This window comes from Eucalyptus grandis, chromosome 6 (genome assembly GCF_016545825.1).
Source record: "Eucalyptus grandis isolate ANBG69807.140 chromosome 6, ASM1654582v1, whole genome shotgun sequence".
NCBI lineage: Eukaryota > Viridiplantae > Streptophyta > Magnoliopsida > Myrtales > Myrtaceae > Eucalyptus > Eucalyptus grandis.
Genome location: NC_052617.1, coordinates 53253293 through 53268925, shown reverse-complemented (window position 1 = coordinate 53268925; position 15633 = coordinate 53253293). Strand labels below are relative to the sequence as shown.

At 42.7% G+C, this 15633-nt stretch overlaps 2 protein-coding genes across 2 annotated transcripts; both read left to right on the top strand.

The window, feature by feature from the left end:
* The first annotated feature begins 2503 nt into the window (after nucleotides 1-2503).
* Nucleotides 2504-5699, top strand: LOC104450763 (patellin-3). Its single transcript, XM_010065452.3, has 4 exons — nucleotides 2504-4013; nucleotides 4148-4263; nucleotides 4816-4957; nucleotides 5042-5699. Exons 1-4 carry the CDS (start codon nucleotides 2676-2678, stop codon nucleotides 5294-5296), a joined length of 1851 nt encoding a protein of 616 aa, XP_010063754.2. The 5' UTR covers nucleotides 2504-2675; the 3' UTR covers nucleotides 5297-5699.
* Nucleotides 5700-10003: 4304 nt separating this feature from the next.
* On the top strand, nucleotides 10004-14195 carry LOC104450762 (E3 ubiquitin-protein ligase RNF170). The gene is made up of 5 exons (XM_010065450.3): nucleotides 10004-10394; nucleotides 10673-10872; nucleotides 12050-12151; nucleotides 13450-13501; nucleotides 13587-14195. Exons 1-5 carry the CDS (start codon nucleotides 10304-10306, stop codon nucleotides 13697-13699), a joined length of 558 nt encoding a protein of 185 aa, XP_010063752.2. The 5' UTR covers nucleotides 10004-10303; the 3' UTR covers nucleotides 13700-14195.
* The last annotated feature ends 1438 nt before the right edge of the window (nucleotides 14196-15633 follow it).

The window sequence follows — 15633 nt, the reverse complement described above, 5'->3', positions numbered from 1 at the left end:
AGGGAATTATTTTTAATATGGGAAGAGGGTTTTTTTCCAATTCATTCGCGCACGAAGATGATCGGGCAACAGGGTGTTCAGGAGACATTCTTAATTTGAACGAAGACGCATAAAAAAAAGAAGGGAAAAAAGAAAAATAAAGATTTTAGGTGAAAGGTGTGGAAATGATTGCTTTCTCTCGGTTGGATATGAACGGAATCCGGGGGCTGCTATGAAGAAGTCGTGTCGTTCTTGAGAAAGAGGTTTATTTATTTACTTTTTTGAGGGAAATGAGGTGAACAGAATGTCTGCATTTCTCTCGCTTTCTCACCCCATTTTTATCTTAAAGTTGGCGTTTTGCGGACACGAGGAGCTTTGCTCAACAAGGGGGCCGTGCCCACGAGTCAAGGCGACAAGCGGGTAACAGCACGTGAAATTACCTGAAGTTTCATTCCAGCCCTACACACCCGCATCATTCTTTTTCCCTTGTGCGGTTGTACGAGGCGGGGTTCGCTTGCTTAGATTCAAATTTAAATGATGAGTAACCATTTATTAAAAACATATTATCTGAAATTGTAAGAAATATGGAGGAATATAAATGTCGATGCTTGTGTATTGCAGAGCTTCAAACATTTAAGATTTCAAGAAACTTTAAAAAGCCAAGGGCAACGTGACATTTTTGATCTAGTGAGAAAGTAAAAAATAAAAGCTTACTCGGACACTCCTCTCTTTTGAAATTTGTTGATTTGGCATGTCAAATTCTTTAAGTTATGGCCAGTTGATTGAGGGTAGTAGTTTTTTACATCTCGAGAAAATACGACTCGAACAAAACAAGAAATTTGTGGTTTTTAAATTTATTTCAATAGGGTTCATATATGCTCAAACATGATAAATGAAAAAGTCAAGCTCGCATTCAAATCGCTTAATGCTAGATCAATCCATTTGATAAGTGTAACTAGATTGAGTCGCATCGGCTACACTAGCTACCTTGCCTAAATTAAACGACACATTGTACATCTTATATGCTTAACAAATTACTAAAATTGTCCATTCGAAATCGATGAGAAAGATTATACTGTGAATGGATGTTACTCAAATGCATGCATGTTTGATATTGTGACATAGACCGTAAGTGATTGAACTTTGATCAATGGGCTATTAAAAAACTTAATTGGTATTCATCTCCTTAGTGAATAGGGTGAGGCTATGATTATATTAAGTTTGGTTTGTGCAATGATGTAATAAAGCACCGAGCATCTAAAAAAGTAATTCGTATTTAAACTCTCAACGAGCCTTTAGTTTAGTATTATAAAATCAAGAAATCATTGTGCTTTTAGCATTCTCATTATCGCGGAACTATCAATGCATTCAATTTAGGCACCTAATAGGGGGAAGGTACCTTTTTAAAATTGGTTAGGAGCACCTCGGTTTAGGGAACTTGTGATTTGAGCTAATGGCATGTGGTTGAGTGAACTAACTTGTACTTCAAAGTTTATCCCAAGCTTGATACCATCGCTCCTCCCTACCCCACAGAAAGGTTTTGTAGATGTTAACTCTCTCTGTAACAATGTCTAATTAAATTCTAAACTTGTTTGTGAAGGAATATAATCAGCTCAATTACCCAATAGATTTTATAAAGATTGCTTTTGCTGATGGGGATGGCAATAGCAACTATCTAGAATACCACATGACGTTTTATACTCTAATTATTTGCATCCAAGTTGTGCTTTTAAGCAAGACGATATCCATCTTCGACACACGTTCGAGTTGTCTTTTGTAGACTTATCGGCTGCTTTTGACTTTGCTAATGACCTCTCTTTTAAAACTCGAAAGAAAAAGAATCGAGACATATATTTTTGAGAAATTGTAGGAAATTACATCCAATCATTAAAAAATACACATAATAGCCGATCATTATTTGCCAAATTTAGAGCAAGGCTAGATAACTCGAGTTCGAATTGGGAGGCTTAGACAATTCGGTTATTTGCCAACTCGAAACTTGGATGATTTGCAGATCACGGGGTATAGAATTACGTTAATCTCTCGAAATTATTACAGGGTTTTTAAATATGGGGTGAAGAAATTATTTTTATTTATTTATTTATATATATATTTTACTTTCTTTTCGAGTGCAATGAATAAGGTTAAGCAATGTGGAAAGAGACGGACGACACGCTATTCCCTACACAAAGGTGAAAAATGCGGGGTGGGGAAAGAACCGGCCTGCACGATCCTAATTATGCTTTCGGAGAAAAAGGAAGCAAAGGAAGAAGAATAATAAGAAGAAAAAGGAGGAGGAAGAAGAAGAAGAAGAAGAAGAGGAGGAGGGGGTGGAGGATTCGCTGCGGGATAGCGGTTTTTTCTTTTTTTTTTCCTTTTTTTAAAATTTTAAAAGAGACGTGCGGGGAGTGGGGCCCGTGGTAACGAAAGTGGTGTACGAGCTGGCAATCTCACTCTGACAGTCTGTTCCTCCCCCTTCCTCCTGTCTCTCTCTCTCTCTCTCTACTTCTCCTACATTACAAACAGACCAACAACTCCACACCTCCACCCCTCAAGCTCTCTCTCTCCCTCCTCAAAAACCTCCCCTTTCTCCATCACACGTACCCCAAACCCAAACCCTCTTCTTCTTCTTCTTCTTCTTCTTCTTATTCCTCTCTCTCTGTGTGTCTTCTCTGTATCTTCTAATTCCTTCGTCCATGGCGGAAGAGACCCAGAAGCCCGCCGCCGCTGCCGAGGAGGTCGTGGTCGTGCCCGACGTGGCTCCTGCGGAGAAAGCCGCCGCCGCCGCCGCCGCCGCCGCCGCCGAGAAGGAGCTGCCACCCGCGCCCGAGCCAGAGGAGGCCCCCGAGAAGCCCGCCGCGGCGGCCCCCGAGGAGGAGTCCGCCCCGGCCGCGGAGGAAGGGGAGGAGAAGCCCAAGGCGGCCGAGGAGGAGAAGGTCGCCGAGAAGGTCGTCGAGCCCGTGACCTATAAGGAGAGCAACGTGTACGCGGAGCTCCCCGAGCCGCAGAAGAAGGCCCTCGACGAGCTCAAGCAGCTGATCCAGGAGGCTCTCAACAAGCACGAGCTCACCGCTCCTCCGCCGCCGCCCCCCGCGCCGGCGGCCAAGGAAGAGGAGAAGAAGGAGGTCGAGGAGGAGAAGAAGGAGGCCGAGGAGGCCAAGGCTGAGGAGAAGCCGGCGGAGCCGGAGCCGGAGCCGAAGCCGGAGCCGGCTGCTGCTGCTGAAGAGCCTCCGAAGGCCGAGGCCGACGCGCCGCCCCCGCCTGCGGTTGAGGAGAAGGTGGAAGAGGCTGCTCCTGCTGCGACTCCGACGGAAGAGATGGCGGTGGTCGTCGAGGTGGTGGAAAAACTGAGGGCGGAGGTCGATGAGGACGGAGCCAAGACCGTCGAGGTCGACAAGGAGACGATCGTGGAAGTTGCTGCTTCGGCTCCTGTGGCCGAGCCCGAGCCTGTCAAAGAAGCGGAGCCCGCTACGGAGGCAGCCGGGCCGCCCAAGGAGGAAGCCGATTCTACCCCGCCACCTCCGCCGGAGGAAGTGTCCATCTGGGGAATTCCCCTCCTGGCGGACGAAAAGAGCGACGTCATCCTGCTCAAGTTCCTGAGGGCCAGGGACTTCAAGGTGAAGGACGCCTTCGCGATGATCAAGAACACAGTCCGCTGGAGGAAGGAGTTCGGGATCGAGGCCATCCTCGAGGAAGAGCTCGGATCCGAGCTCGACAAGGTCGTGTTCACGCACGGGTTCGACACCGAGGGCCACCCTGTCTGCTACAACGTGTACGGGGAGTTCCAGAAGAAGGATCTGTACCAGAGCGCTTTCGCTGATGAAGAGAAGCGCAAGAAGTTCTTGAAGTGGAGGATTCAGTTCCTGGAGAAGAGCATCAGGAAGTTCGACTTCAGCCCCACAGGTGTTTGCACTATAGTCCAAGTGAACGATCTCAAGAATTCACCTGGACCTGCCAAAAGAGAGCTGAGGCAGGCCACCAGCCAGGCCCTCCAGCTGCTTCAGGACAATTACCCTGAGTTCGTGGCCAAGCAGGTACCCGAAACATTCATCCCTGCTATTGTTGGAATTCTTGTTCCGTCTTTCTTTGAAGGGGAAGGACAAAAAGTCTTGCCTTTTTCGGATTGGGAAGTGGAGTTCTTATTGTTGGGCGTTGGTCTTTTCTGCAGGTGTTCATAAATGTTCCATGGTGGTATTTGGTCTTCAACAGGATGATCAGTCCCTTCCTGACTCAGCGAACCAAGAGCAAGTTTGTGGTTTCTAGAACTGCTGAGATTCTTTTCAAGTGAGTATTAATTACTCCCTTGGATTCTTTGCGTTGCCAATTTTGCTTCCTGCTTCATCAATAATACTTGCTGTCCCCCCCCTAGTTATTGTTGTAGCTACTCTATTCTTGTGTTCGTTTCCCTTTAGCCATAAATTATTGCCGGATCAATTCTTTGATTTTTTTTTTTTTTTGTCTTTTTGGGGGCTAGCCTCCAAAGAGATCTTTGATAATTCCCTGTGACAAATTTGCTTGATTATCTGATGCCTCGATTGTTCTATCTCATATTCCCTGTGACTGTTTGAGGGCGAGTCTGTAGTATCTAAAGAGCATGTCTTTCCTGTAACGTGATATTAAGGACGGTGCTTAACTTGAAGTCGAGGATTATATGCGTGTCATCCACGTGGGAGATCGATTAGAGTTCTTGTTTTTGATTTCTTGGTGGCGTCATACTGGCAAAACATGTTGCGTGTGAATGTGTATTGGCTCGTGACAGTTGCTATTTGCAACTCAATTTCCGTTCTTTTGTTTCGTTGTGTGTGTAATCTGTTTCTTCAATCTGTAATTGAACAGATACATAGCCCCTGAACAAGTCCCGGTGCAGTACGGTGGGCTGAGTAGGGAGGGCGAGCATGAGTTCACCACTGCCGATGCTGCTACCGACATCACTATCAAGCCGTACTCCAAGCACACTGTCGAGTTCCCAGTCACTGAGGTATCCCTAAGATTTGTCCGCATTTCCATGGAATTATTTTGCATGCTTCATCCGATTGACCATGGATTTTTCTTAATTGTGCAGAAATGCCTTCTTGTATGGGAAACTCGGGTCGTCGGTTGGGACGTCGTATATGGAGCTGAGTTCGTGCCGAGCACAGAAGGCGCCTACACTGTTATTGTGCAGAAGACAAGGAAGGTCGCCCCTGCTGACGAAACAATAATCAGTGAGACCTTCAAAGGCGGAGAGCCCGGCAAGATTGTTCTCACCATTGATAACCAATCCTCCAAGAAGAAGAAGCTCCTCTACAGGTCCAAGACAAAAGCCTATTCTGACTGAACTGCAGATTGAAAATGAATCCCATGCTCAATCATCATCTACAACTGCAGTGGCAAAAGAAGGGGGGTTGGGGGTCCCTTTCTTCCTAAACCAGTCCTTCCATGGTCATTCACTTTGTCTGAAATCATAATTTAATTTCCTATATTTCGTGTCTGGGGATTTTTTTTTTCCTTCCAAATTTCCTTATTTATTTCATACGTTGTAAGGTTCTAGTTTTGGGGATTTGGTGGTTCTTGGTATTGGAATGCACATACCTTCCTGCTGAATTGGGGGAGCATTTGAGGTTTTGTGTCATCATTTATGTAAAGGGATGGTAATGTTTTGTTGGCTGTGAATAGACTCTGTTCTTGTTCATGATACTCTCTTTGTATAAATGGTGTAAATTTTATGGGTCTCTTCGTTTTGGCTTGTGTCTCATCTCTGCGTGCCGTACAATGTTTGTTTCCCTTCAAAGGCTTAGGAATCTTCGGGTGGTGAAAAAGGTGGTGTTGTTTTGACAAAAGGGGAACCTCGGTTCGAAAAACTTGGGATCCCATTTGCTGGAATCTGATCTACTGCTACTACCACTAACCAAGAATTATAAAATTATATAAGCGAATGCAGGCCGGGGGGGACATGCACGCCGGCTTGTCCTGATCAATCTGATGATTTTGTCTTCAAGAGGGTTGAGGTGTATGGGCATGTGATGTGATGCTGCAGCAGACCACTCCTAATGATCGGAGAGGCACTAAAGTCCATTGTTCTTCACCAACCCAACATTGAGATAAGGATTGATTTCCACTCGGGCGAGTCGTGGAGTGCGCCTCGGACCCAAAATTCTGGTCCGCAACTGGAGCACGCCATATTGATAAGCACCTTTGCAAGGAGGATGAAGACGGTATTCGGCCTTGTGGGGCTAAAGCTATAAGGGTCTTTATTAGCTGGGGATGCATGCTTTGTTAACAGCAGATTCCTTTCTAATTAAAGTTGCCGTCATCTAATCATTTTCTCCACCAACTATCATGATATAAGAGCTGCACTAACCCCTAAGCTACAAGTATAATTTAAGGGCCCGAACAGTTAGGACAACTTTGAGAACTAGGAAAGGACCGTGAAGATTAATCATGGCAGAGATTCCCAGGTTCAATGGTGAGACATCGCCTTCGCCTAATTAAGAAGTATCTCGTAGCGTCGGAATCAGCAATTTATAATGCAAGAAGACAAAATGATTGGAGTAGGAAATCGGATAATCACGCGGATAATTAAAATTAGTATATCTTTCAACGAAAGGGTTTTTCAAAGGGGGGGAAAGAAAACCCCAAACCGGAGCAAATATTGTGGGCAGTGAAATGACGGCCGCCGGCGGGGCCGCACCGTTGCGTCAATTGGGACAGCGAACGATGATTTTGGTCGTTTTCAAAGTTGGCATTTGGGGGAAGCGATGTTCTTCATCTCTCTCTCTCTCTCTCTCTCCCTCTCCGTGGGGACGTCGCTTTCGTTCGTTCTTGGAATGGATCGGATTAATTAGGGGGGACGCGTAATGGGATGGGATCGGCAACGGATCAGGAAAGGATGGTGTGCGGTCAGGGATCCGTGAGTGAGGCCTGCCCTCTTGCAAATTGACTCTTCGGACAGCGACGGTCGCGGCAGTTACCAAGGGGGTTCGTCCCCCTCCTTCAAAAATAGTAAAGTACGGCTCCATCGTTTCCCTTCTCCTTTTCGTTTTTGCTTTTTCATTTCTTTTGGAGGATGACGGTGTTGAAATGTCAAAATGACATCGACCTTCTGTTCTGGATTAGAAGCAGACGAGAGAGAATCGTTTCTTGATTGGAAGAATTCATGAAAGAATCCAGGATAGTGATTAGGTACGAGGTGCGGATTTTCTCTCCGAAACTTGTCTCGGGTCGTTGGCATCGAGAGAGTTTGACAAGTTTAACGAATATAACGCGCTCGGGTCGGTTGAATTTGCGCATTGAAAATTGAATGAAGGGCCCGATTGGATGGCAGAAAGGGGAGAGACGTTGCTGAGGTTCTAGGATGTGTGCGGAACACATGGATCCGCCGCATGCGATGGGCTTTCTAGAACAACTGACCCGAATGTTGTAGTTGAAACAGGCCATTCCGTTGGGGAAAAAGCCCAAAATGCATTGCCTCCCAAGAACCCACTAAGAATTCACACCTCCGAACATGTCCAACGTTCGGGCCCCGAAGGAAAATGGCGATCCTAGGCCGATGCCATGTCTGGTCAACGAGGCCTCGTTCAGCCGGTACAAGAGACTTATCCTAATCTGTATTTGATGATGTACCTCGAAGTCATCAAGCTGAAAGTGAAGCATTTTGCATTATCATCTGATTTGTTGAAAGTGAGGTTCGTGCTGTTGTTTAGGGGTGAGCAGTGGTCTAGGGTTGACCCTGGATCGACCCTGGACTGGCCCAACCCTGTCGGTCTTGGTCCAGGTTCACAAGGGGCCATTTGGGTTGATCTTGGTCACGAAGTCGGGGCCAACATCTTGCGGTTGTGTCCCGGTCACGAGAGTTTTGGGTTGGTCCAACCCCGGGACCAATCACTGTATATTATATTATATTATATTATATTATATTATTTATAATTCTTTTATATATTCAAACCTAAGTAAAATATCTGTTAAAAAAAAAAAAAAAACCTAAGTAAAATGATGCTAAAGCCATTGACTCCTCAGGCTCAAAGTCATGGATAGACGACATTTAATTCCAAAAGGCGTGAAGTTTACGACATAAAGGTCTTCACAGCCTCCTCCTCCACGATCTAGAGTACGTTCTTCACTGTGAGGACCAAGGACTCCTCATAGTCATGGACTCATGACGTCCAAAGCGGTGCGAAGTTTACGCTGTAAATCTCCTCATGGCTTCCTTCCTCAAAGTATGTTCTCTTTCGTTCTGTCTTCTTTGTTCTTCAATTTGCCAAAATCAAAAATAGCAACATCCCGCTTGCTGCATTGTGGATCCTATCTTGTCCCATATCTCGATGAGTGGTTAGTAAATACGAAATTTATATTATTGTGTTATCTTAAATTTGCTGAATATATATTGGTATTTATAGTTTAGTTGCACAATGCCGCACTGTGAATGGATGTGTAATTTGAATTTGTAAGTTTGTTTTTTAGGGAGTATAAAAAACAAAACGAAAAAAATTATCGATCGGTCAGGGTTGACCTGGAATCGGACCGAACCCATTGGGTCGATCCGGTCCTTGGTCCCGAGGCTTAATAGGGTCGGTCTCGATCCTAAAAATGGAGGACCAACATCTTGTACGGGTTGGTCACCAGGGTTAGGGGTGGCAGGACCAGGGCCAAGCCGGGACCATGCTCACCCCTACTGTTGTTCACTTTCCCTAGTACCCTCGCATTTCCGTTTTTAAAACGAAATATCTCTTTTTTGTGATGCACCTTAATTTATTTTTCTCTTTAAATAAAAGCTTACAAAGGCTAAAATTATAAAATTGTAAAAAAAAAAATATATATATATAATAAAAAAGTACCCACTATTTTTTAGATTGAAAAAAAATTACTCACTAAGAAATACTGCTCAAATTCAAGTACCAAACACGTGGCGTGCGTAGCACACGTTAGTTCTAGTTTATATTTAGTGAGGCATGTTCCTGTTATGAAGTTGCGTATACCTCTGCGGTAAAAAAAAATGGTAATTAATAATTACAATTACAAAGAAAATCTAATTATACATTATGTCTCTCACTTAATAAAGTAGAATACCTTAACTGTATGACAATAAAAAAAAATTCCAAATAAGCAATCTTATCTAAGATTTGGAGATATTTTTTTACGTGTTTCTCCAGTTTTAGACTAAATGATTGGAGATAACAAATAAGTTAGAGGTAATTACTGAGTGCGAATAAAAAGCCACAGAAACAAATGAAAAAAAGAAAACAACAATTTTGGTTTATTTTTTTTAGAGGATATTACATGACGAAGGAAAATGCATTTCAGAAAATTATCTTTTTTAGAAAAATGCTTTTCCCTTTTCAGGTTAGGGGATTTATTTTTCTAATTTTAAGGTTGTATATTTATATTTTAGCGTACATGATTTTTTGTTAATTGATTCTTTTCAACAAACCGTTTATATTAGTCTTTCGAAACTCGAACTCAAAATTGCTTCGAATTCATATCATGTGGTGATTCCAATTGTCTCATTGGCCAGTGATGCCACCCATATGTTAAATGCTTCATTTACCTAAATAGAGCTAGGTGCTTGTAAGAGGTTAAAGACTAGATATCATTTTGCGCGTTGCGTGATTTAGTCTATATCTTTCCAACGATTTCTCCTTTCAACGTGCAAGAGGCCGAGGAATTAATGACATTGCTAACTTGTTCGAGCATCGTATTGGCATTCCATTGAACATTTGTTATAAAATATTCAACTCAAGCATGATCGCTGAACATGAAAGCTTGAAGTTGACGTGCCTTGTCACAACTTTTTTATTTTATTTTTGGAATCACTTAAAAAGTAAATGAGATAATGACATAAATGATTCATAATCTTTGGCACTTTGGTATATATTTGATTCAACTTTCGAACTTTATGATCATATTTAGTATCATTTTTCAGAAACAATACTGAATGTTTTGTATAATTTAGAGACTAATTTGAGCACTTATGAAAAATTCACGGGCCATATTGAAGGAAGTTTGTGGACCATTTGTTATATTTTGCCGAAGCCAATTTTCGACGAGTCATCCGCCAGTGGCCGCTGGGCGAGCGCGGCGTGTTCCCCCGTTTGCCATAATTGGGAAAGGGTTTCAGCCAACGTGACCCCCCCACGACTTTCGACTGTTTTTGAGGATTCGATCGACATTCATCTTCGCTCCTTCCTTCCTTCCTTCCTTCATTCGCTCACTCACTCACTCACTCACAGTGTTCGACCGGTCGCGATCGCAGGGCCGACGTCGGAATCGGAGAGAAGGCGACGCGATCCGATTGATCGGAGAGCGGCGGCGGCGGCGGCGGCGGCGGCGAGAGGGCTCATGACGTGAAATGGAGGGACCTCCGGAGAACGACTTGTGCTCCATCTGCCATGGCGTTTTCACCGTCCCTTGTCAGGCCAATTGCTCCCACTGGTTCTGCGGTTCGCCCTCTTCCCTCCCCCTCTCCTCTTCTCCCTCTTCTTTAACCCTCGTTTCTCGCGGGTCCGATAGCTCGTCCTGTCGCGATGCTCCCCCGGAGGTTTAGATCGCGAATCCCGTTCTTGGATGCCGAGTCCAGCTTCTGCTGATCGACTCTGTGATCGTGCTGGCCTCTTCTTTTTGGCCATGGATTGGGGCTTTTTATGCTCGTGAATGTGGGGTTAGGGTAACAATTTTCGCTGGGATGACGTGTGGCTCGTTGCTTTTTCGGCGGTATCAGGAGATTGCATCATGCTCGTGTGGGATCACGGCTCGGCGCTCCAGCCCTGCAAGTGCCCCCTGTGTCGCCGCAACATCACCCTGTTGATTCCCACCGAGGCTTCGTTGCAGCTGCGTCAGGACTCCAGTGTTTCCGAGATTCTGCGCAAGGTCGAGACGTATAATCGTACTTTTGGCGGAAGGAGCGATGGTCTGATCCAGGTAATTGCATCCGTCTACGTGCCTTTCCAGTACTGCATCTGCATTCGATTGGTCGCTCCATTTCTAGGTGTTAGAATGGCTCCCTTTTGGTGTAACAATTAGGGAGTGTTTGCACCCTATTAGGAAGTTTGAGGTCAGGAGGTCAGGTTCTGTACGATGAATGAAACTTGGGAGTTCGTTAGCAGGAGAGAAACTAGACAATGTTCGTCTACGTGACTTGCTGAAGCGGCCTCTTGTGCAGAAAATTATGGAATGTCGGATGCCTACATGCCTGCGGCATCTCATTTCCTTTGTAATGATGTCAGTGAATCTGGAGGAGGATTGATTTCACTTTCCTCTTCTGATGTATGGTTCGAGTTTAATGTTGAAATGAAGGAATGAAGGGTTGATCGGGATGCGTGTTTGTTTCTGCCCTATATTCATATTATTACTCCTCACAGTTTTTATCACTGGTGCTTCTCTAGACCTAAATTTGGCAAGGTTATCTTTTTATCAGCTATCTGTATGGTATGATCTTATGTGTTCTGTCAAAGGACCAATCATTATAAGGACGGTATGGACCAACTTATCTCATGTTCTCATTACTGTTCCATATACAATTTCCGGTCTTAGTATCTACAAGGCCTTGTCATTTTTTGAATGCCATATTTTTTACCTCGTGAAAACTATAATCGTTGTTAATCCCTTAGAATTGCATACTTCCGTGTGCCGTGAGCAGGACTCAGATGAAGAAAGAAACCAAATGACATTTACTGAATTGGATGTTAGAAAAGCGCAGATACTTGGGTGCATGATCATGAACATGTGTTAGCAAATGAATGCTGCTTTGCTTTAGGCGCTTTCTGGTGCATCATCCTTGTAATCTTTTGTTTTGGGTTATAAATTTTTATTATCGATATATTCTGATAGGCTAAAGAAACTCGAGAGTGGTTGGTGTATTTATATAACCTTTCAGTCATTTACTTTTTCTTTCCATTTTTATGTTTAACATAATCTATTTTTTATTATTATGATGTCCACAATAAAAATTATGTTGCCTGTTTGTGGTCTTGATTGTTCATTGCTTGCAGACTTTCGTAATTGAACCCGGGCCTTTCATATGATTGACTTACATTCAGTCTTTATAGTAAAAGACATCAATTTTACATTGGAGTATGTTCTTTTTGTTTACCCACAGAGGATGCAAGACCTTCCTTTCTTCTTGAGAAGGCTGGCACGAGAACTGATGGATCCTGATAGATCTCTTCCTTTCATTATCAGGGCACGCGTCTATATTTCAGTAAGTGAAAAATCCAATTTCATTTGCAATATTTCTAATGTCCTGCAGTTTTCTTCACATAACCATAGTCCATACATGCTTGAAATTTTTTTTGGAGTTTCTAATCTGGAAAGCTGGCATTCCTTGCTTGCTGTTACTCTTGTGTGTTTTTTTGAAATGTCTCTCTCTGTTTGCAAATTCTAGGAGTGAATTCTATAGGTTCTGTACGTACACAATCAAATATGACAGGACTTGTTGGTGTAGTATTTAAACTGATTGAAAATCTGTTTTGAGCCTGTGACGGGGCAACTGAGCCTTTTCTGGTATTTCAGATCAAACTCTTCAATTAGAGTGAAAACCATATGAAGAGGTCTGTGTTTGAGTTAATGGTTTGTGCTTGGTGCTTGAAGTATGATGAGACATTTAGAATATACAGTGTTAGTACTCATGATTTTGTGCTTGGTGCTTGAAGTATGATGAGACATTTAGAATATACAGTATTAGTACTCATGATTCTCATGCTTTTTTAACCTGAAAAGCAAAAGCTGAAGCACATTTAAAAATCAAGTGCCTGTTTTTAGAGCTGTTAGATCTAGCACCATGAGTGACCATCCTTTCAGCAACCCAAGATAAAAGTGAACTGCCTAGAAATAGGCAATTAGTCATGGCCCAATTCTGCTGTACATGTAAGGAAGCAGCAAGAAGAGGCTGAAGACTCATGACTAAAGATTGCTTCCCATCACTCCAAACTAGTCCATGGTGTACTTCTTGAAGTCAGAAGAATTTTTGCTTTTGGTTTTTAAGGGATGTATCGGTTATGCATCCGTGGGGCAACCTTGCTTTGTCTGATTAAAAGTCCAAACTTTCAGTAATATTTTACAGAACTTTGAGACGAAAGTGATGGCTCCTTTGCAAAATGTCATTATGTAATATTTTTACTGATTTTGTCAAAAGATTGTATCTATTGTGTCAATAAATACTTCTTATGTTCAAACCTTGGTTGGAAGCTCAGGAGCAAATTGGCTTGCACTTACATTGAATTAAAGCTTATTGTGAGAAAGAAAGAGGGAAAGGAAAGAAGAAAAGGAAGAAAAAAATTGGGGGGGTGGGGTTGGGGGTAACATGACAAAAATGGGCGGTTCAGGGGTCATCAGGAAAGAGTCCAGTCCTTAGATGGTTGAATTTTATGCCTACATAGATTATGCTTTATACAACTGTGTCTCCAAGTTTGGGCATGCCTTAATTATGTTGACACGATTATTCCCTTTGCTTGTCTGCTATACCTGCAGATGAAATCATATCTTGTTTTACTTTTGCAGATGGTTATAAGTGCAATCTACGTACTCAGCCCCGTAGACTTCATTCCAGAAGGTATTTTGCTTCAGGCTATTTGAGCTTTCTTCATACGGTTTAGAATGTCTTGGAAACTAACATGCCATCCTGTGGTTTGCCTCAGCGATAAATCCCATTATTGGCTACTTGGACGATCTGATTATAGTCCTCATTTGCTTCCTCCATGTGTCCGCTCTATACCGTTCTGTACTCTATTCCCGTCATGGAGGTTCTTAGAAACTCTAATGCATCAGTGGAAATTTGAACCAGTAAAGAAGGTTAGAGTTTCTCAAAGGAATTGAGAAAACCTCGCGGACTCATCAAGTGGGCAAGGGGTGCAAAGCCACACGGTTCTCTTTGGCCATTTTAAGTACAACTTTCGCCCTGGGCCTTGCACAATACACTTTTATTTAAGGATGATTGTGGTTAGATTTCCCTTTCTATCTTGTGTTACCATTGCACACACGTCATCATTTGTCATATATCCTTTCCATTGGGAACTCTAGCTTTGTAGTTTCTAGTGATTTTCAACTAATGTTGAACTGTATTTAGTTGAAGAGTACCCATGAGCCAGAGGAATATTTTGTTGGTTTTGATATAGTATACTCTGTTGCACCTTAGTGTAGAAATAATTATAGAATCTAAGATATGAATCTGAAGTGCGCATGTCCATGGAACATGTATATGAAGATTATGCACAATGCTTCAGGAGTCCTACTTTTTATACGGACAAGGTGTTGTTACCATTTTGATGGACCGTTTGACTTGAGTCGTGTTTCACTCCCCTCTGAATTGATCGATAGCAAGCTAAGATGAGAGAGAGATGAAGTTTATCAAGTTATGTATTCTTTCTTAGTGGATAATTTTAAATTGGAACAAAGTCTAGAGAAATCATTGCAAAATAATTTACAGCACTAGGGTACAGAGGGGAACTCATAAAGTTCAAACGACGGGGCTTGGAATCCAAATTTCTGTTTGAGAGTACTTCGTATATGGGCAGTATACTATACAGGACTTACGTTTATAAGACTTTCTTACCGTTACATCTAAAAAGAAAAACAGGGCGAATGGTTTTAAGAGTACAGCCAATCAGTAACTTTTCGTATATCTAAACGAAGTACTTTAAGCTAATCCATGATGTTCTCGATTTCAGCTGGACTCATGCCCGTTCTAGGAAGCGGTTTCCTCACATTTCTGCTGATTGTCCCTCGGGTGGCTTAAAGTATAGCGGTCATTAATTCTTTGCTTGTGCCTTTTTTCTCCCTATTGTTCTTCATAGGTTATTGGAGCCTAATGCCTTATTAGGACAAAGAGGACTGTGAATGCGTTCTTCTTGGGAGGTTAAGCTATGTCGTTGACAAGCATGGAATGTCAGACTTATATTGATTTGAGTAACTGTGGAGCATCTTTAAATAATCACGATAGCCTTATAATCTGATTGAATTTGGGAGAATGTTTGCCCGATTTTCGACCATATTAGTCTTGTAGCTTGTGGAACAACCCGACCTAATAAACTTAGTGTGATCCCCAAAGTAGCCTGGTGATCCCCATCCCCTCCCCCAAAAAAAAAAAAAAAAAACCAACCACCAAAAAAAAGAAAAAAAAAAAAAGATGAAGGTCCAAGCTATCTATCTATTTTATGAGCGGATTGTGTTCATATAATTCTGCTGATGATCCTTGAATACTCGACGGTCCTAGAAAAGTGCTTTTCACTTGTCTTGAGTTTTGAGGACTGGACAGATGGTTGGCCGCCAGAATCAAAGAGTGGAGCACAAGTCTGCAGTATAACTTTACATACATTCAAAAGTTTTGTAGAATTTCCGGATATTTGACTAAGCATCACTGAATTGACCGTAGTTTGTGGTAGAAATTTCACAGTTATTAAAATGTGTTCTCGATTGTCCAGATATTTAACTAAACAGGCAATCGAGAATGTTTGTCATTAAGTCGGCAGGTCTTGGAGAAGAAAAAGATAATCATATCTTAGAATGGCATTAGAATATTGACGCAGGTGAAACGACATGACGTTTACCTAACCATTGACGACGCCATTGAAGACTACAGAGGTGGCTAAGGATGCGTTCTTGTTACTTTTATCTGCATGTCATTTTCATTGTCGCATCTTACACGAACCTGTCCATTCAACTTAACCTTCGGAGCATCATGTTTAG